Source organism: Capsella rubella, unplaced genomic scaffold, assembly GCF_000375325.1.
Source record: "Capsella rubella cultivar Monte Gargano unplaced genomic scaffold, Caprub1_0 scaffold_8, whole genome shotgun sequence".
Lineage (NCBI taxonomy): Eukaryota > Viridiplantae > Streptophyta > Magnoliopsida > Brassicales > Brassicaceae > Capsella > Capsella rubella.
In genome coordinates this window covers 6,652,219-6,674,042 of record NW_006238916.1, presented here as the reverse complement: position 1 = coordinate 6,674,042, position 21,824 = coordinate 6,652,219, and the positions used below count along the sequence as shown (strand labels likewise).

The window sequence follows — 21,824 nt, the reverse complement described above, 5'->3', positions numbered from 1 at the left end:
GTTTATATATATTAAATCTTTATTATTATATTTTATATTTCCTAATATGTTAAATGAAAGATTTTAATCAGAATAAAAAAATAGTATATGAAAAGAGGTTTCAAAATTATTCCAATCTTTATCAATTTGAATTACCTATAAAAAAAAGAATAATATTTTATCAATAGCATAATTAATGCAAAATTATAGAGATCCATATATATCTAGAAATGGTTATATTTGAATTTTGAAAAAAAAAAATAATTTGACAATCATTAATATATTTCAATGAGTAATACGAAATATTTTGGATACAAAAAAAATAATTAAAATTTTAGGATAATTATTATAATTAACTAAAAATACTTTAATAACAATATTTTATCTTTGAAATTATTAATCATCGAATCACTACTAATACAAAATCAGTCATAAAGAATATATTCCATAAGTTAGTTTAAATAAATTACCTTTCTGAATTTTCCTTAAAATGTTCTAAATATTTTAATATGTGAATAACAAGAATATTATGGTCTCTTATTCAATATGAAGTATATTAATATTTTTATTTTATTTTTATAGGATACAAGTATATACAAATCTTTCAAACTCATATGTTCTTGTGTGATACATGTATATACATGATTTTCATGATTTTTCAATATCATATATTTTCATGATTTTTTTAAAATACACGGGTTTTTGCTGATTGGTTCGTCACCACATACATTGTGGGTATACAATTTGTTTAATAAACGTTCTTTTATTTAGTTTATAAAAATATTATATTTAATTTCCGAAAACACACTTTTCTCAAAGAATTGAAACCAAATATACATTTCGAAATAATGTTGATACTAAAATGAACGAAATAATAACACATACGACAAAACACGTTAAAATAAAATAAACCTGAAAATATTCTTTCGCGCTGTAGCGCGGATCTGAACCTAGCATACGTGACAAAGTACACATCCACGATAGTACATATTCTCATACTTGCCAAATTCAACACCAACAATCTATTGTAACAGTTAAAAGTTTACGTAATTCGAAAAAAAAACAAAAACCGACACTTTTCCCCCGCGCTGTAGCGCGGGTGCGGGCCTAGTATAAAGTAAATTTTAAAATTGCTCCATATGAAAATACGAAAATATATAAAACAGAAAATCATAAACAAATATATAATAGTATAAAAATGATCATTATGAGATATCAATTACATCAAATCGAAAAAAGAAAAACGTAAAATAAAAAAATAAATTATGACAATATATAAAGAGATAATGTAACCAATAAAAAATACAACAATCCGCCCGAAACCCACAAATCATTTTCGACGTTCGGACAACATATTATAAGGGCCCACAATATTAACATTTAAATCTATATTTTGGTGGGAATCTTAATAACACATGTTTCTATATGATTTTCCACCGCACATCCGTTTACACCTACACATCGACTTATACTATACACATTTAATTTCTCGACTACTAATAAAACTAAAACTCAACAAGTTTTCTATACAAACGCAATCTAAGATTAAAAAAATAAAGTATGCTATAGTGAAAAAATGTAGGAAATACGAACTAATTACTTATAAACAAGATAATAAAATTCCCGCGCGTAGCGCGGACAACCGACTAGTATCATATAAAATGAAGTTAGAGGTTTTACAAAAACGTAAGCTACAATAAGATAAGAGAGAAGGAGAAGAAAAGAAATTATCTAATCCAAAGAAGCATTAGATCTTTCCAACGCTTGCGATGTTTTCTTGAGGAGATAATGTTTCGGAGCTCACGATCAATTAGCTTGAAGATGGAGAATGGTGAAAGCCTCTGGGCATTGAAGAGCAGGTTTATGAGAAAGATGGAGAATGGTGGAAGCCTCACGATTAATTATATTTTGTTATTTTTCAATTTCTATGTTTTGTTATGATAATCATGCTATATGAATTTTAATTTATGAGAAAAAAGAAACCAAATTATGACAAGATCGACTGTGACAGGAGGGTTCTCTGATTCACAACTTCGTTTGTTTAAATAGTCTTTAATTTATCTTAGGTTTAGTAATATTCAGTATTATCCACCATAAACAAAAACAAAACAAAAAAAAGAATCTCTGCGTTAGTAATTTCAATTTCACTTTAAGTAAACCGGTCATATGATTTACATTCGCTTTCGGATAAGTCTATATTTTTCAGTTATACACATTCAGTTTCGGTTCAAACTTGCCTTTAATTACATTAATATTTGGTTTAATTTTGGATCAGTTACTCCGGTTTTGTATCGGTTTGAATCATCTAAATTGAAAAGACTTTATGGTTCAACCTCACTTTTAGAAAAACTTATTCTGGCATATTGAACAATGCCTATAACTTACACACACAGACGATAACTTAACCACAAACCCCGAATAGAAAAGATAAAGCATTGTCTGTTCACAGAACTGACCAAAGTGTTAAATGAGTCTCTTCTTCTTCTTCTTCACTCGGTCATCACTGTTGAAGGAACAACTTTCTGTATGATGCTTTTGAGTGCAGGTGCGCTAACAGAACACTTGTTATCCTCAAAGCATGACTTACCTTGTTCAGCTGCTTTGCAAAGCTGTGGATCCAAAGGAACTTTCCCAAGAAATGGTACTCCCATTTCCCGACACATTCTCTCTGCACCACCTCCGCTGCTGTCAAATACTTCGCTGCAAGCCACGACGTTGAGGAGCTCTGGTGCGTTTTCTCTTAGGCAAGAGATAACATCTTGGGTTACGTCAATGGAGGAGCCAGTTTCTGTCACCAGCTTCATGAATTTGACATCCTTCAATGGCTGAGACAAACCACTCATGTTCTCTACTACTCCTAGCACGGGGACTCCAACTTTCTTGCAAAAGCTCACTTCTTTTCTGACATCAATCAAGGAGACTTCCTGTGGTGTTGTGACAATGATGGCACCGTCGATCCCTGTGGGTAGAAGGTACTGGACGATGGAAATGTGCTCATCAGAGGTTCCTGGTGGGGCATCAACCACGAGGTAATCAATTTCTCCCCAGTAGACGTCTTTCAAGAACTGTTTGATAAGACCGTTCTTTCGTGGGCCTCTCCAGATCACAGCGTCGTCAGAGTTGGGAAGCATGAAACCTATGGACATGACACCAAGGTTGTCTTCCACATAAACCGGGGACCAACCAAGGTTACTCTGGTGAATCTCTTGCCCTTCAAGACCTAACATTTTTGGAATACTTGGACCGCATATATCAATGTCCATGAGGCCTACTTGATGGTCCATATCCGCCAGCGCAAACGAGAGCTGAGCTGAGAAAGTGCTCTTACCAACTCCACCTTTGCCAGACAAAACCAAAATCTTGTGCTTAACAGTACTCATTCTCTCTGCTATGGCAACCAAATCTACAATAAATAAATAAAACACAGAAATAATCATCATAAATATCCCCGCATAGTAACCAAGTGAGTCTGCAACTCAAACACATAAAGATATGAAGCTTAAGACAACATTAACATTACGTTAAATCTAACACTCTCAGCGCAATATGAAGCCAGGAAAGGAAGCCACAACTCTAAACAGAGCTATTCTACAGTTCCAAATCCTATAAACGTTCCAAATAACAAACAGATACTGAAGCAATCGAACATGAATGATGTAAGAAGATACAAGCTCATACAAACACATCGATACAAAACCCATCTCAATTTGGCAAAGAAGAACCTAGAAGAATCATCAAAACCAGAAATTTCAACAACAACAAAAAAAACAACTTGTGAGATTCAATCCTAACTATGACTCGAAAACAGAGACATTCCAGCATGAAATCGAACCTGGGTCAGGTCCTTTGGGAGCAGTGGCACAAGCTTCCTGATTAGGGCAACCTGCACAAGAATCAGACTTTCCAGCACTTTCCGATTGAGGACCTGGGCAATCTATTATTCATTCAACACCAACCAAACAAACAAGAACCCAATTAGGTTAAAACCCAGAAAGAAGAGCGCATGAAGCTACAATCAAAATTTGAAAAAAAAAAAAAAGGATTGATTTTGCTTACGCTCGTTGGCGTCCTCTGGAATATCTCCGTTCTCCATGTCGTCGACTTGGGGTTTCTAAATTGGTTACTCCAATTCGAAGGGCGAAACTCTTGATTAATAATGCGAAACTCTCTGCGTAAGGGCGGCGATAGTTGAAGTATCGAAGACGAAGAAGACGAAGACGCAGACGCGTAGTACGATTGATTTGGTCGGTAAATAATTTATATAAAGCCCATTGGACCCTCATGGGCCTTATAAACCAATATTAACACAAAACTCAAATATACTATCATAGTCGAACCATTTTTATTTATTTATCCCAAACAATATAACTTTGACATTTTCGTACCAATTTATTAAACTTATGTAGATGACAAACATATAAATAGACACACGACTCTAAACACAGGACGGTATTCAAAATCAAAACACATAGCAAATTATAAACAAATGTATTATAAAAATCCACACATCACTTTGTTGTAATCGTTGAAGCTTATGTTCTAATCAGATGGACCAATCATCTTCTCAGGAACAACAAGGGTATCAAACGCTTCCGAGGTAAGGACACCTAACTTCATTGCTGCAACCTGTATAATAAATGAAAGCAAGATGATTTAGGGATCGTATATATATTGATAGTTTCATGATCTAGATCGAAGATGGGTTGAATCCAAAAATAGAGCAACAAATATTATATTGTTGCTGCAAATCACAAAACTAATTATTTTGTGATGATGCATGCCTTTGTTTTTATTGTTTTACCTTCAATGTACATCCTTCTTTGTGAGCTCTCTTGGCAACTGCTGCAGCATTGTCATAGCCTATTTTCTAGTAAAGGAAACAAGGATTGGAGAAATTAGCATTTAGGTAATAAATGGATGACTTGACAAAGAAGTTAACTATTATTATTTGGAAACTTACAGGGTTCAATGATGTCACAAGCATAGGAGACTACAAATAAATGCATAGAACGAGGAATTAGTTCTAATAGATAGACTATATATAGATCATTCCTGCCCACACATGGATAATTTTATGATTAAATAAAACGTACAAGAAGAAGCTTACCTCATGCAATAGCCTTGAGATCCTTTCTCTGTTGGCCTCAATGCCTCTCACACAGTTTTTCTCAAACGAAGCTGAAGCATCTGCTAGTAATCTGATGGACTGTGGACGGACGCAAGATCAAATGGTTAAGATTGACATATATGTTTATATGTAACAAAAGAAAAGAGATGCATAACAATGAAAGAGTATAAGTACATGTAAGAGAGCACTTGCTATCACCGGCTTGAATACATTCAATTCAAAATGACCGTTTGATCCACCAATCGTCACAGCTACATGGTTTCCCATAACCTGCATGCAATATAATGATGCAACCCATTGAGTCAGGAACAAGACAGCCTTAGTCCTATATATATATAAGTCAGCCTTAGTCCTATATTCATAAGTCAATAAGAATATATTGAGAAAAATAATGGAACTTACTTGAGTACAAACCATAGTCATGGCCTCACATTGTGTAGGATTTACTTTTCCCTGAGAGAGAGAATCAAGATGAATGAATAGGAAAAGGTATTGACAAAGCATAGAAGACCAAAGGAACATTGCATCCATACAGGCATGATACTGCTTCCAGGTCAGGCAGAGATAGTTCACCAAGACCACATCTTGGGCCACTATATGAACATATGAACAATAAACATAAGATAGAAGGATAGAAATATGACACACTTTTAACGAGAGAAAGAGAAAAGAACCTAGAAACGTACCTTCCAAGTAAACGTATATCATTAGCGATTTTCATCAACGATGTTGCGATTGTGTTAAGAGATCCACTGGTTTCAACACAAGCATCGTGTGCAGCCTGTGAAAAATTATAATAACGTAACAACCGATTTCACATATATATATATATATATATATATCATTTAAAGAATGAAAGTATAGTTAGCAACCCTAAGCAAGAGGTAGGGATGAGTTTGGAAATGGATGATGTTGATGAAGGTGGTTTAGAGGCTAACCGGAGCTTCGAACTTGTTTTCAGCAGTGACAAATGGCAAGTTTGTTTCTTCAGCTATTGCAGCAGCTATCTTTACATCAAACCTATTCAAATAGTACTAGTGTTACCAACAGTGGACTAAAAATATATGAACTTGGGATGGGCATAAAATTATAAATGAGATATATATACCCTTTCTTAGTGTTTAATCCAGTCCCAACAGCAGTTCCACCTTGGGCAAGCTGTCCAAATATGTTTAACATGTTAAGAGCTTGATAAGCATTTGGAGAAGTACATGAGACATGGATCTTCCAAAAAAACTATATCTAAACCTGATAGATGTAGGGTAGAGTACATGCGACTCTATGTAGTCCATACTTAACCTAGAATCATGAGATTGAAAATTTAAAAGATTATTCTAGATATATGGCATTTGATTTTCACTTTTGTTAGACAATGACATAAAACATAACAAAGATTTACTTGAGTAGCATAGCCGCCGAATTCTTGTCCTAGTGTCAGAGGTGTAGCATCTTGAGTGTGAGTTCTTCCAATTTTTACGATATCTTTGAACTCCAATGACTGCCAGAAATCGAACAAGTTTTAACAAAGTCCAAATGCATAGCAAAATAGACTATGAAGTCATGATGCATATGTAACATAAATGTGACGACTGACAAAGGACTGTATTGTATATAGGTTTAGAAATGATGGATCAATAACAAAGTATCTCTCAAATATATATAGTAGTTCCACAATGAACTCATGAGATAAGAATCGCTTCATATATGACACCATTTAGGTCAGATCAAAGTTTCATGTTAAAATAGTAGTGCATGTGTTGCAATTTAGGGACTAGATCAACAGTGTCACTTGAGAAAAGAATCCGACCTTGGATTCCAAAGTGCCATGCAACATTTTCAAACTAGGGATCAGCCTCGACGTAATCTCGGTTGCAACTGCAATGTGCATGACCTAGACAAAACCAAAATAATGTGACCGTTCGTTAGTAGATGGTAAGCTAGCTACATATATTGCGCATGCAAAATTATTGATAATATTGATGATGCAAAACGTTACCGTAGGAAAAGTGTCATTAGAAGATTGTGATCTGTTGACATGGTCATTTGGGTGCACAATCTTTTCACCTCGTTTGTGGCCAAGAATCTCAGCTGTTCTATTTGCAATGACCTGTGAAGAGAAAAAAAAACACACACAATTCTTCATTATTATTTCGGTTTTCCAAAAAATAATGATGACTGATAAGAAAATAAAATTAGGAGAAGACTAAAAATTATCTGTAGAGGAAATTGTATTATATATTTGTTTTTGCACTAGAGCTGGAATAAAAAAGAATTTTGTTTTTTTTGTAATGGACTGTACTTAAAATAGATAAAGTTATTTTCTAGATATGTATGTATAATAACTAAATTATTTATTCCTAGTTAGCCATTCTCTAATTCATTCTCTAATGCAAATATATCAAAACGAATTTTATACATATTGGTGAGGAGACAATATAATATAATTGGCGTCGGTGAGTACTTATTTTCATTAATTGATTTTATTTCCATTAATTAGATATTTTGATTAGATTTGGTTAGTCTACTCTTTAGTGTGTTTGGTAATCAATTATTTAAAGACCAAACAATATAATATTAGAGAAGGAAAGGTCAATGTTTGTAAACAATTAATCAATTATTTAAGACTAAACAAAATAATAGTATTAAAGAAGGAAAGGTCAATGTTTAAATAAAAAAAAAAAATGACCTTTTTGGTCCAGTATCCTTTGTGAGAAATTCATAGCCAAATAAAAAAATAATAAATAATAAATTTAAAAAAAAAAAAAACAAATGCGGTAGAAGAAATGAAGCCATTAGATATGGTTAATTTTAAACTATGCATCTATTTTCTAAGATAAAAATATGTATCAGGTCGATATAATATTTTGCCTCTAATCAAAAGTTTTTAGATCCGCCACTCGTAGCACTTGTATGAGATCATACAATATAATACAAAACAACAAACATATGTGTATATCTCCGACACTACTACGTACACAAAAGTTACCTCATTAGCATTCATATTAGTCTGAGTACCACTACCAGTTTGCCATACAACAAGTGGGAAATGTTCATTGAGCTTTCCCTCGGCTACTTCTTGTGCAGCTTCCATTATCGCTTCCCCGATCGTTGGATCAAGACCATACTCCATGTTAACCTAAATTCTTAACGTCAACTCATGAACCAAAACGAAGAAGCGCAAGTTTACACGTATAGAGACATTAGTGCAAAAACCTTGGCAGCACATTTCTTCAAAACGCCAAAAGCTCGGATGATGGGTTCGGGGACTCTCTCGCGGTCTCCTCCTATATCAAAGTTCTGAAGCGATCTCTGCGTCTGAGCTCCCCATAATCTGATAAAGAAACAACCAAAAGAATGTGAGAACAATGTTGTACACTTGACGGATCAGAATATTTCCGTAAAAGATCGGATTCCGAACTTATCGGAGGGAACTTGGATCGGTCCAAAGGTGTCCCTCTCCTCCCTAAACGACGTTGAATCATATCTACGTTGTTGTTCATCTTCTTGCTTTAGGGTTTCGTGTTTCTTCTCTCCTTCAAACTGCATTATCAAAGTAGTTATGGCTAATACTATTACAAATGCAACTTTGGGCCTCTTAATTAAGAACGTGTAACTTTTTTTTATCTTAATAATCATCTAATATTTATTGACATTTTCTTTGTTCGTCGTGGCTTATTATGGTTGGATATTAATGTCTTTGTCTAGTGACGAAGTAGCAATGGGCTAGTCATGAAACTGAAGAGACAAGTTTCGTTTTCTTAAAATGTAAAAAACAATTCGAAAACGTTTCGATTTATTTGTATAACTAATTCCAGCACTAAATACTTACCAATCACAAGAAACCACGACAAAATATATTATTCCGACCATTATCTACACGTGCATCGACCAAATATGTGGGAACCAATGATTTGTCGCAAATGCCACCTGAGAGAGAGAGAGAGAGAGAGAGAGGGTGGGTCATGTGACGACCCCCACAAAATAATTAGGTTTTCTAATTGATAAAATGATATCTGTAGAATTGTATTTGCATGTGACTAATTATTATGGTTAACCGATTGGTTTTTTACACACTATATGTCTTGCCATCATAATCATATAGCTGTATTCATATGGTATTATTTTAATCTTCCACTTCAATCATTTCGTGTGAACTAGTGACTATTATTAGTTTGTTCTAAATGTATTTATATATATCTTGACGTTATATTGCAACTAGGTACAAGGAGAGACAAGAAAGAGGAAAAATAAAAGAAGACGAAAAAAATAAAGCAAGAGGGATGGCTTATTGGATAATGATTCATCGAGCGCCAATGATTTTAAAAGTATCAACATTAAGATTTTTTTTTTTCAGTTTAATCCATACCATTGTCTATGTAATGCATATGTATCTGGTCATATATAGGAATGGAACGGGTAATGAACATTTATAATGATACTTTTGTCACACGAAAATAAAGTTTTCAAACACACTCAATTTGTAAAACGGAGAGAATACATCGATTTGTAAATTATTGAAGCTTTTGGCTCTATTATAATGTTTTAATCAGATGGACCAATCATCTTCTCGGGAACAACAAGAGTATCAAACTCTTCTGAAGTAAGAACACCTAGATTCATAGCTGCAACCTGTTTATTAAATTAAAGCTTGATTAGGAATCTTTATAGATTTTTTTTTTTCATGATATGAATTGAATTTAAACTAGAGCAACAACAAACATGTTGCTACTTACTAACAAGGTGATTGGTACAAACAAAAACTTGTTTTCTCTTGCTGCAAATAAATTTATTTACGTTGATAGTTTATTGATTTACCTTCAATGTACATCCTTCTTTGTGAGCTCTCTTGGCAACTGCTGCAGCCTTGTCGTAGCCGATTTTCTAATAAAAGAGACAATATATGATTCCAAAATGTAGTATTGAGGAGTATATAAATATTCATATTGTAATAAAAATGTAAGAAAATGGATGACTTGACAAAGAAGTTAAATATTTGGAGAGACTTACAGGGTTCAATGATGTCACAAGCATAAGAGACTACAAAGAATAGAATAAAGAATCATTTTCATACTAGGTCATTTCCACACTTCAAATAATTTTAAGACGAATAAAACAAGAAGAAGCCTATCTTATTACCTCATGTAATAGCTTTGAGATCCTTTCTCTGTTAGCCTTAATGCCTCTCACACAGTTTTTCTCAAACGAAGCTGAAGCATCTGCTATCAATCTGATGGACTGTGCATGAATGGGCGCAAGATCAAATGGTTAAGATTGACATATTTTTATATAGGATGTAATAAAAAGATGTACAAAATGAAAGAGATTAATGTACATGTAAGAGAGCGCTTGCGATAACCGGCTTGAAAACATTCAATTCAAAATGGCCGTTTGATCCACCAATCGTCACAGCTACATGGTTTCCCATAACCTGCATGCAATATAATGATGCAATCCAAAGAGTCAGGAACAAGACAGCCTTAGTCCTATATAAGTCAATAAGAATATATTGAGAAAAATAATGGAACTTACTTGAGCACAAACCATAGTCATGGCCTCACATTGTGTAGGATTTACTTTTCCCTGAGAGAGAGAATCAAGATGAATGAATAGGAAAAGGTATTGACAAAGCATAGAAGACTAAAGAAACATTGCATCCATACAGGCATGATACTGCTTCCAGGCTCATTTTCAGGCAGAGAAAGTTCACCTAGACCACATCTTGGGCCACTATATGAAGACATGATAAAGAACATAAGAGAACATGATACACCTTGAAGAATGAGAGAATAAAAAATTAGATGCGTGCCTTCCAAGAAAACGTATATCATTAGCTATTTTCATCAATGATGTTGCGATTGTGTTAAGAGATCCACTGGTTTCAACACAAGCATCATGTGCAGCCTGACAAAAAAAAAAAAAAAACAGAATAACTTAACTTAGCAACTGAATTCATGTATATGAACCGTTCATAGGCATCTTGTATGGACGTAAATGATGAAGGTGATTTAGAGGCTAACCAAAGCTTCAAACTTGTTTTCAGCAGTGACGAATGGCAAGTTTGTTTCTTCAGCTACTGCAGCAGCTATCTTTACATCAAACCTGTACATATCGTATACTAGCTAGTGTTACCAATAGTGGACTAAGAGGAGATGAACTAATTGGGATGTTTAGAAATGAAATGAGTTATATACATACCCTTTCTTAGTATTTAATCCTGTCCCAACAGCAGTTCCACCTTGAGCAAGCTGGCCAAATATGTTTAGCAAGTTAGAACTCAATAAGCATTTGGAGAAGTACCCTCTAAAAATATCATTTCCAAACCTGATAGATGCGAGGTAGGGTACATGCAACTCTATTAATTCCATACTTAACCTACAATCATGGCATCCAAACAAAAATTTAGATGGCTTGTGTGATTTTCATGTTTGTTTCGCAAGCTAGCTCAGAAAACAGAGCAAATCATTTACTTGAGTAGCATAACCGCTAAATTCTTGTCCAAGCGTCAACGGTGTAGCATCTTGAGTATGTGTTCTTCCAATTTTCACAATATCTTTGAACTCAAATGACTGCCATAATACAGAGTACTGTAATTAGATGTGGTAAGTTTAAATATAAAGTCAGAATTCAGACAGAGCAAATAGACTATAAAGTTTGAGTGCATTTGCAAAAATAATAAGATGTTGCAATATAGGGACTAGATCAAGTGTGTCACTTGAGAAGGAGAGGTAAAAAGATCCGACCTTAGACTCCAAAGTGCTAAGCAAATTTTTCAAACTAGGGATCAGCCTCGAATTAATCTCGGTTGCAGCAGCAATGTGCATAACCTAGACAAAACCAAAACAATACAACATGACTATTATTAGTACCTGACAGAGCAGTGAGGATACATATTATAAGAATGAAAAGCATTAATTGGTTTTTTCGTAAACAAACAAATAATGACTGTTACGCATGCAAAATTATTGGTAATATATTTTTTTTTTGAATCTGAAATTATTGGTAATATTGAGGATGCAAATACTAAAGCTTACCGTGGGAAAAGTGTCATTAGAAGATTGTGATCTGTTGACATGGTCATTTGGGTGCACAATCTTTTCACCTCGTTCGTGACCAAGAATCTCAGCTGCTCTATTAGCAATTACCTGTGAAGAGCAAAACACACAATGCTTTATTACCTCATTACAAACCTTTTAATATGTCATAGTTTTTTTTTCCTTAATTATTTCGGTTTTCCAAAAATTAATGATGACAAAATAGAGGAAAATTAGAACTATGAGAAGAAACAGATTTCAAATAAAATGACTTTTCTGGTCCAATTTCTTTTGTGTATATTTTTTTATGAGAAATTCATAGCCAATAAAAATTAAAAATAAGTGCTGTATAAGAAATGAAGCCGTTAGATATTGTTATATTTTAAACTACAATATATGTTTCCTATGATAAATATTTTGCCTGAGGTCAAAAGTTTTTATATCAGAGTAATATGTTGCACTTGTATGAGATCATACAAAACAACAAACATGTATAATCTCCGACACTACGTACGTACGTACACACAAATTACCTCATTAGCATTCATATTACTCTGAGTGCCACTACCAGTTTGCCATACAACAAGTGGGAAATGATCATTGAGCTTTCCTTCTGCTACTTCTTGTGCAGCTTGCATTATAGCTTCCCCGATCGTTGGATCAAGACCATACTCCATGTTAACCTGAAACATCGATCGTATAAACTCACGAGCCAAAACGAGAGAAAGCAAATTTACACATACTGTATAGAGACTATAGTGCAAACAAAAAAAACCTTGGCAGCACATTTCTTCAAGACACCAAAAGCACGGATGATTGGTTCAGGCATCCTCTCGCGATCGCCTCCTATTTCGAAGTTCTGAAGCGATCTCTGCGTCTGAGCTCCCCATAATCTAAAACAGAACAACAACAATAACAATGTGATCAAAACGTTAACCCTCAAGGTCAGAACGATATATATAATAAAGATCAGATCTCGAACTTGTCCGAAGGAACTTGGATCGGCCCGAAGGTGTCTCTCTCTTCCCTGAACGACGTCGAATAAGATAGCCCTTGTTGTTGATCCTCTTGCTTGAGGGTTACGTCTACAACTTGACATGCGTTTTTTTTCTCTCTTTCAAACTGCATTATCAAAGATGCCATATGGCTACAATTGCTAGATAGTAACTTCGGTGTAATTTATTTTCTCTTAATCATATCATTCATATTTATTGACAATTTCTTGGTTCTACAATGTCTTTGTCTAATGGTGGAGCACGGGGCTAGTGATGAAACTGAAGAGACAAGTTTCATTTTCTAGTATAGTATATTATTATGTTCTTCTTCGACATTTTAATATCAACCAACCAGGATAGGCCACATCAGATTATATTCATCAACTTATTTACACGTATATAATTTTGTAGAGCCACCTGAGAAAAAAGTGTGGGTCTATAAAAAATCTATAAAAGCTTGTTTGCATGTGATTATTGTTAGGGAACTGATTGAAATTTCTAAGTATTTTTTCCCCATGCAATATCTTCCATCATCATATATAAAGCTGTATAAAATATTATTAATTTTTCATTCAATTATTTTGTGTGAACTGATTGAAATGATCTCTTGCTATATTTGTTCGAATAATTTTGGTTACAATACTCTTTAAGCAATTATAATATTGCAACAATATACATTTACATTTCCATGGCTCCGATCCTTTTATATTGTCTCTAGCTATAATGCATCTGGTCATATATATACTTAAGGTTAACAATAAAATATTGAACGATGAGATCGTGGTATATATGAGCAAATAGAGTATGATGTTTATATACCTACGTACGTACACAAACCCCAAAACACTTGTTGGGACTATTTGATTGTAAATTTGTAACAAATAAAGTTCTTAATTAAGATCTTCCCAATCTCTCAACTGAACCTCACGAGCCATATCTACTTTTTTTCATTTTTTTTTTCTCTTACGAAACAAATAAAAATATCCACTTGGTATGTCTCCCAATACGTAGGACGTAGCGTAACTGGTCTAGACGTTGAGTTACTAGATTTTCGTTTCTTTTTCTTTTAATATAAACACGTGATTTTTTTTTTGAATGAATGTGAAAATATATTCGAAACAAAAAAAATGTCTTTTTTACAATGAATGCTTTCTTGGATGAAAAGAGAGCAAAAATAAAACTGAAAAGTGAAAGCAGAGCTTAAAATCCTAGAAAAATACAGAGAAGGAGACTCAAAATTATAACTTTCTCTCTTGATTTTTCATTACATCATATTGAGCTATATATAGCAAAAGCTATCATTTACAGAGATTGGATTGATTGATGACAAGTGTCATCATCTGCAAAGGATTGGAGATACAAGGACATTAAATCTATTCTTCACTTGGAGCTTAGTGTGAGCTGGATTCAGTCTCTTGACTGTACGGAGCTGAGCACATGAAGTGAATGACTCTCCTCTGTTATTATTATGATGAGTTGCAGGTTTGGTTGCAGGTTTGGTGTTTAAAGCTGTGATGGGCTTTACTTGACTAGTGGACCTTCCTCTTGTTTCCCGTTGGGCCAAGGCTTTAGTGAGTTTTGGTGTGACCTCCTTTACAAAAAGGTGTTAAAAAAGAATTAGAGAAATAGAAGATTAGCTACGAGTAGCTAACCAAATCTGGAGCTTGTCACCAAACTTTGTTGTGTTGCCTTGTATTGAAAGGAGTTTATTACGGACCATGTGCATTAACTACAATATTATAACAAAGTACATCTCTCTACTTAAATCTCTTGCACTAAGTGTTGATACTCAGCTACTTGGAGCCTTGGAGGGTTCCTATATGTGTGAATTGTGATTGTCCCAGCTCAACTTCGATAACCCATGCTGCTCCAAGCTAGTTGTTCTTTAAGCTCCTTTCATATTCATATATATATTCACAAAAATCATTTTAAGGCTCAATTTTCAAATAGAATTGGTTTTTTTAATTTCTTTATTTTGTGCATATATACTTCTTCCACATCAGCAATGAATAACAACCAACCATAATAGTCGTCAATATGTAGACCACTTCAAATTTATCATTCAAAACTACCCTTATCCTCATGACTTGCATTATATTACACATTACAAACAATTGCGTGTGATGAGAGAATTGAGAACCAATGAATTTGATGCCTGCCACTTGCCATCCTCAACCTGATCATGAGAGTGGGTGGGTCACGTGACCCCTTCCAAAATCTATTGATGTTAACAATTATTGTTGTGAAAACTGATTGGAATCTCTTAAATTATTTGTCCTCTCCATTATAATCATATAACTCTTTATTCAAAGTATTATTTTATATTCGAATTTTGTTTTCCTGTATAGCAATGGTTATTTATGTGTCTAAATGTTACAAAATAAATACTCAAAACAACCAAATTTGCACATTAAGGTATATATTTCAAACAAACAAAATAATAATAATAATATAAAAAAAATCATACATCACAAAATGCTTAACTGAAACTGTTTTGTTATATATATATATTTTTTTTCTACACGAAAATCTAGGGAATTTTGACCAAATTATAGTTCCCTGATCAGTTTAAACTTTTATCTTCCATATGTCCTTCTGATACAACCAATACTAGCTAGCTTGTAAATGTACACTGTTTTTTTTCCTTTTTTGGGTGCAAATCTTGTAAATGTCTAAAAATTGAAAATTATGTCTTTTCACTGGAAACAAAATCTGCTAGATAAGTCTTTGGTCACCCATATCATATAATATATCATGTAATGGGGTAAAATAGCAAGAACCCTCTCTCTCGCTTTTAGCTCATCCATATGTAAAAGCAAGTTGCTGTCAAAATCAAAATCAAAATGATCTTGTAATTTCTTTTTGACAACCTTAAAAACTCAAAATGGTCGTAGTAGACTCGTAGTGCATGTCCGATAGACATCACATGACTACCGGGACCTCAATTATTATAGCGTAATATATAATTAATTTTATCTATAAAGGCATGTTAAAAGATTCACATTACATGCTTAATTAACAATTTCAAGAACGATTCGAAAGGCCACATTACATGCTTAATCTACAACTAACATTAATATAATTATACAAAGACTTCCACAAACATTGCAATATCAATCGTTGGAAACCAAAACTTTATATAAGCTTGATGGTAATCTTCTAGGCTGAAGAATACATATCAAAACTCAAACGGTTAACATGTGCGTGATCGGAAAACACAGTAATGATGTTCTAGAGAACACTGAATATTCATGTTTTCTTCCTGGGCTAAGTCACGACTACATTGTCAACAAAAGTGGTCCACAATTAAGTTGGAGTGAAAACAAAGATCGATAATTATCGTTATAAGATTCCAAAATCACAATAATTCGAATAGAGAAACATACATAGATGCAGACAGGTACATGCAACTATAGAGCCATGTTATGGTTTATATTTTTCTTTCTCCTTGCTCGAAAGTCCTTCCTTACTATGAGATCCGACAAAATAATTCAAATATAACAAAAATTCAACCACTAATTCAAAAATATTCAATATCCTACCACATTTGTTTTCTTAATTCATATACGGTTTTTATTGACAAAACTCCTATTGATAAAGCTTATACACGATTTTTAAAGTATATGTATATATCTAACCTTCAATTAAACACATATACCATATAGATGCATTAGTCACACCCATCCTAGCTTCTTACAAGCACCAGTAATTCAGTATCCCACTTCATCCAAATTGACCACATTTTGTTGAGCCCTAGAGTTTTATTGAACAATAATTCAGATAAGATAAATCAAAATCGTAAAGGGTAAGGGAAATTTAGTTGTTGATGAAAGTACTTTTAAATTCTAACTCCACTTGTTATAAGGTGTTGCTGATCAGCTCCTGTAATGGTTGACAAAAACTATGAAAGTAATTAAGTGGTATGCCGAGTCCAAAACTTCAATTATAGGAGAGAAAGGAAAAACATAGAAAAATAAATGTATGGAACAGTGATGCTTTTGGATATGTTAATTTTTTACATATACAATGTGATGATTTTGTTAAATTTATACAACTCCGAGCAACCAGCAATGGTGCAGAACATTTATATATGTTGAAAGTTGCCTTTATATATTTTAGTTTTAAATATTTTAGGTGAACAATAGGCCCAAACCCCAGTTTTACAAGAATTAAAGAAATTTTCTCAAATCTTTTATTAAAACTTGTCAAATTTTTCTGCCATTGTTTAATTTTGGAAAAAAGCTCGCTTAGAACGCAACCAGGTGAATTTGTAAACTAAAACCATATATATATACATGGAACACCGAACACTAGAAGTTAATAAACCATTAGAATTAGAGTTTGGTCATCAAACCACACAAGCAAAAACACGTGTTGTGTTCTTGGTCATCATCATATACATATGGAGACGAGTTCAACGACATGGGATGTAAACTATTTCTCTAAGAAGCAAACACTCGATTCCACATGTTTTGCATCGCTTTCAATAAAGTTCCGAGGGATCGAGCGGTGTATTATCCAGGACCGTAACGGTCGTGTAATCCTAGTTAAACGAAAAGTCGTACAAGAGAAAGAAGTCGAATCTGTGATCCCATCTTTTTTCCTTGCTGGAGAAGAAACATGCAATAAATATGTGGCTAACGTGTTGTCCAAGGCAAGGATATGCAGCTGGATTCAGCATCGCATCGTTACTAAAATCTCCAAAGACGCGATTTACATGAGCCACCTACTTGGAGAAGAAGAAGAAGAATATGGTTTCTCTATTGAAGCTGAAGTCGAAGTTGTAAAGGAGATTGTGGTACTAAGCTTCAATGATGATAATGAGCTGGAGGGTCATCGTCACGACGACTGCTGCACAATCTGTATAGAAGAGTTGTTGTGGGATGGTACTGGTGAGAGGAAGAAGATCATGACGTTGCGTTGTTCCCACAAATTTCACGAGGATTGTATTCTCAAGTGGCTGGATCGCAAGGACACATGTCCTATTTGTCGAGAAAATATATTGTCTTCATGAGAAGTTTATTGTAGAAAGATATATATGAACAAACCGATTGAATAAATTATACACATCTCAGAAGGACTGATGAAACCAACACAAAGAATACATTCCTTTTATTTCAGGAAATATAACACAAGTTATAGATAATGTATATAAGACCAAAAGACTAATAGTAACGGATTAAACTTGCAAATATAATATCAGTTCATGAACAACTTCTTCATATCCTTGGAGAGGTTGCTGCATCACAACGTGAGATATTGTTCAGACTCAAGGACTTTGATTGGTAAGAGCAGCTTCACAATCTTTCTGATCAGAAGATGGTTTCTTAGTTTCCTCTTCCATAGTTTCATCATGATTGTCCTAAAAGTATAGTAACCAATAGTCTTTGAGACCCAAGAAAAAAAAAAACAGAACAGTAGAGAGTATACAAGAAGAAGAAATTTAAGATAATTATGACAACCTCTGCTAGAACAGAGTCGATAAGCTGTTGAGTAAACTCAATCTGTAATACAGTTCCTGTTAGTTCCACTTGTCTTAGTGAAGACTTCAAGTCAACCGTTGAGTCTTTCAAAATACGGATTCGAGCACAAAGGTTGTGCTGAAGAAACCTTAAAGTAGCCACAGCACCAGCCAGTAGAGCTACCTGCAGAGTAAATACCAGTAGGTGTGATAATACTCAAACAAGAGTCAAAAACTGTAAAATCAAACCTGTAAACATGGGACTTGAATAATGCGAGTGGCTTCAGCATCATGTTTATTTCCACCATCCACTTGGCTACTTTCATGACCACCAATCTCTTCGAGATGATCAGGAGATGTAGGGCTGTAAATAGGTGAGGTAGGGTTGTAGCTAGGAGAGGTATGGCTGTAAGTGATAACCTTGAAGGTTATCGTTGAGAAAAACAGAGAAGGTTGAGAAGAGAAGACTTAGATTGATAGAAGAAAGGAAAGGAGAAAAGAGATTTGTTTTTGTGTTGATGTCTTTGCATAAGGAAACCCTAACATTTGGGGATCCAATAAATACTGAACAGTAGCAATTGAAACGACATAGTTTAATATAAGTCTTCTATTCTCTGTTTAACTCCCGTAAACGACACTTAGCCACTTACAATCTTCTTAACCATCCTTCTGCTACTGCGACCTGACCTCGTGCCCTTCTTCACATAAGCCAGCGGGACACAGAGCCTATCAATACCCCCTCGTAAAGAAGTCACCTTGTCCTCAAGGTGAAAACCTGGAAATTGATCAGCCAAGCGATCCATCGGCTCCCATGTATCTTCAAAAGAGGGTAACCCTTTCCAATGGACCAACACTTCAGGTTCAGCTCCTTTCTCAGACCTGCGGATATCCAATATCTCTTCTGGTTCAGTACCCCACTCCATCTCAGCTGTCAATACCTCTGGAATATCCTGCACCTTTTCTCCACTAGGCACTGCCTTCTTCAACTGAGAAACATGAAAAACTGGGTGTATGCGGCTGTGCTCGGGTAACTGCAGCTTGTAAGCTACCTGTCCAATCTTTTGCAACACTTCATATGGCCCAAAGTAACGTGGTGCTAGCTTCTCATTCCTCCTTTTAGCGACTGAGGCTTGTCTGTAAGGTCTCAGCTTCAAATAAACCTTCTCCCCAACCTCAAACTGAACTTCCCTTCTATGTTTATTAGCCATAGTAACCATCCTCCTCTGAGCTGCTTCCATGTTACAACGCAACTCTTCCAACAAGTCATTCCTCTGCTTAAGCATGTCTTCCACCTGGGCATTAACAGTGGGAATGTCATCAAACCTCAATAGTTTCGGCGGCTCCCTTCCATACACTGCCTGAAATGGGGTCATCTTAATCGCAGAGTGATAAGAAGTGTTATACCACAACTCTGCCCAGGGCAGCCATTGAGTCCAACTGGTTGGCTTTCCCCCAACAAAGCATCTTAAGTAAGTCTCAACACACCTGTTCAGCACCTCGGTTTGCCCGTCGGTCTGCGGGTGATAAGCAGTACTTTTGTGCAGCTCTGTTCCTTGTGTTCTGAATAACTCTGACCAGAAATGACTGATAAACACCTTGTCCCTGTCTGACACCATAGTTTCAGGAAACCCATGCAACTTCACAATCTCCTTCATAAAAAGCTCAGCTACTGATTTTGCAGTGAAAGGATGTTTTAGGGACAGAAAATGGCCATACTTGCTCAGTCTGTCAACTACTACCAAGATGACGTCAAACCCCTTTGATATAGGCAGCCCTTCCACAAAATCTAAGCTAATATCTGCCCAAATCTGCTTGGGAATGGGTAGAGGAGACAATAAACCAGCAGGCGATAAGGTGGAGTACTTACTGGTTTGGCATACTTCACAGTGTACAATGTAGTCTTCTACATCTTTTCTCATCCCCTTCCAGTATACTTCCCTAGCCAACCTCTTATAGGTCTTCAGCACCCCCTCATGGCCTCCCATCAAGCTATCATGGAACTGTTTAATCAAAGAGCCTGCCAATGGAGAACCTCTTGGAATTACCAACCTCTCATCCTTGTATAAAACTCCTCCTTTCCATGTGTAACCTGACTGCATCAAACTTCCCTCCTTTAACTGCTTGATGATACTTAAACAGCCTGGATCTCCTAACACTTGCTGCTTTACGACTTCGATATCCAAGGAAACAGGGGCGTTTACCTGTAAGGCCATCAACTCTTCATGTGGTCTCCTTGACAGGGCGTCTGCAACTCGATTCTCGGAACCCGGTTTGTATTCAATCGTGTAATCCAGCCCCCAACAACTTAGATGCCCACTTCAGTTGATCCCCTGAGACAGCTCTCTGATCCAAAAGATGTTTGAGACTTTTCTGGTCCGTTTTTATCACAAAAGGTCTCCCGGTAACGTAATGCTTCCACTTAGTAACAGCAAACACAATGGCTAGCAACTCCCTCTCATATACTGACTTAACTCTTCCTTTAGCAGAGAACCCGTGACTTATGTAAGCAATGGGTCTCTTCCCTTGAGACAATACTGCACCAATCCCTACTCCTGATGCATCAGTCTCTATGACAAAAGGCTTCTCAAAATATGGCAAGGACAAAAGTAGCATCTGAGTTACCGCTTCTTTGAGCTTCTGGAAGGCCTCAGCTGCTTTTACATTCCATTCAAACCCATTCTTCTTCAGCAATTCAGTGAGTGGCCTCGCTATTCCTCCATATCCTTTAACAAATCTGCGGTAATAACCCGCCAAGCCCAAAAATCCCCGCAGTTCTGTGACAGTTTTTGGTTCAGGCCAGCTGATCATTGCCTTCACTTTGGTCTGATCCGCTGCAACTCCACTCCCTGAAATGACATGCCCTAAATAGGATACCTCAGCCCTTCCTAGGCCTGGGCATATTAACCGTATCCGAAATCCGAACCCGAACCCGACCCGAAATAGGCAGTTCGGTTCGGGTATGGATAGTGGGTAATATCCGATCGGATTTAGTTTTCATAAATATCGGATATCCGATCGGGTTCGGGTATTATCCGAATCCGAACGGATACCCGTACTTATCCGATCATAAATAGATTATATATCTTTAAATCTTTAAATCCTTAAATATTTAATTGAATTTGAGGTTTGTGAAGTGTGTAACTAATGAAAGATGTTTTGTAAGATATTATTAGCTTTGTCTACTTGTTTATATCTTTAAAACTTTTGACTTAATCACTTTTACATTCAGT

At 35.2% G+C, this 21,824-nt stretch overlaps 3 protein-coding genes and 1 pseudogene across 3 annotated transcripts; 1 reads left to right on the top strand and 3 right to left on the bottom strand.

Annotated features, from left to right (window-relative positions):
• Window positions 1-2,268: 2,268 nt before the first annotated feature.
• On the bottom strand, window positions 2,269-4,190 carry LOC17875113 (cytosolic Fe-S cluster assembly factor NBP35). Its single transcript, XM_006280662.2, has 3 exons — window positions 4,036-4,190; window positions 3,812-3,913; window positions 2,269-3,382 (listed from the first exon to the last, which is right to left on the bottom strand). Exons 1-3 carry the CDS (start codon window positions 4,070-4,072, stop codon window positions 2,469-2,471), a joined length of 1,053 nt encoding a protein of 350 aa, XP_006280724.1. The 5' UTR covers window positions 4,073-4,190; the 3' UTR covers window positions 2,269-2,468.
• Window positions 4,191-4,518: 328 nt separating this feature from the next.
• LOC17875112 lies at window positions 4,519-8,743 on the bottom strand (annotated as a pseudogene).
• A 906-nt stretch (window positions 8,744-9,649) lies between these two features.
• LOC17874964 (fumarate hydratase 2, chloroplastic) lies at window positions 9,650-13,281 on the bottom strand. The gene is made up of 17 exons (XM_006280288.2): window positions 13,121-13,281; window positions 12,914-13,031; window positions 12,672-12,821; window positions 12,139-12,249; window positions 11,848-11,931; window positions 11,575-11,673; window positions 11,429-11,479; window positions 11,303-11,352; window positions 11,125-11,206; window positions 10,914-11,008; window positions 10,768-10,834; window positions 10,637-10,687; window positions 10,440-10,535; window positions 10,244-10,342; window positions 10,115-10,144; window positions 9,923-9,988; window positions 9,650-9,736 (listed from the first exon to the last, which is right to left on the bottom strand). The coding sequence occupies exons 1-17, from the start codon at window positions 13,279-13,281 to the stop codon at window positions 9,650-9,652; spliced, it is 1,497 nt and encodes a 498-aa protein (XP_006280350.1).
• Window positions 13,282-17,535: 4,254 nt separating this feature from the next.
• Window positions 17,536-18,147, top strand: LOC17876772 (probable E3 ubiquitin-protein ligase ZFP1). The gene has a single exon (XM_006279741.1). The coding sequence runs from the start codon at window positions 17,536-17,538 to the stop codon at window positions 18,145-18,147; it is 612 nt and encodes a 203-aa protein (XP_006279803.1).
• The last annotated feature ends 3,677 nt before the right edge of the window (window positions 18,148-21,824 follow it).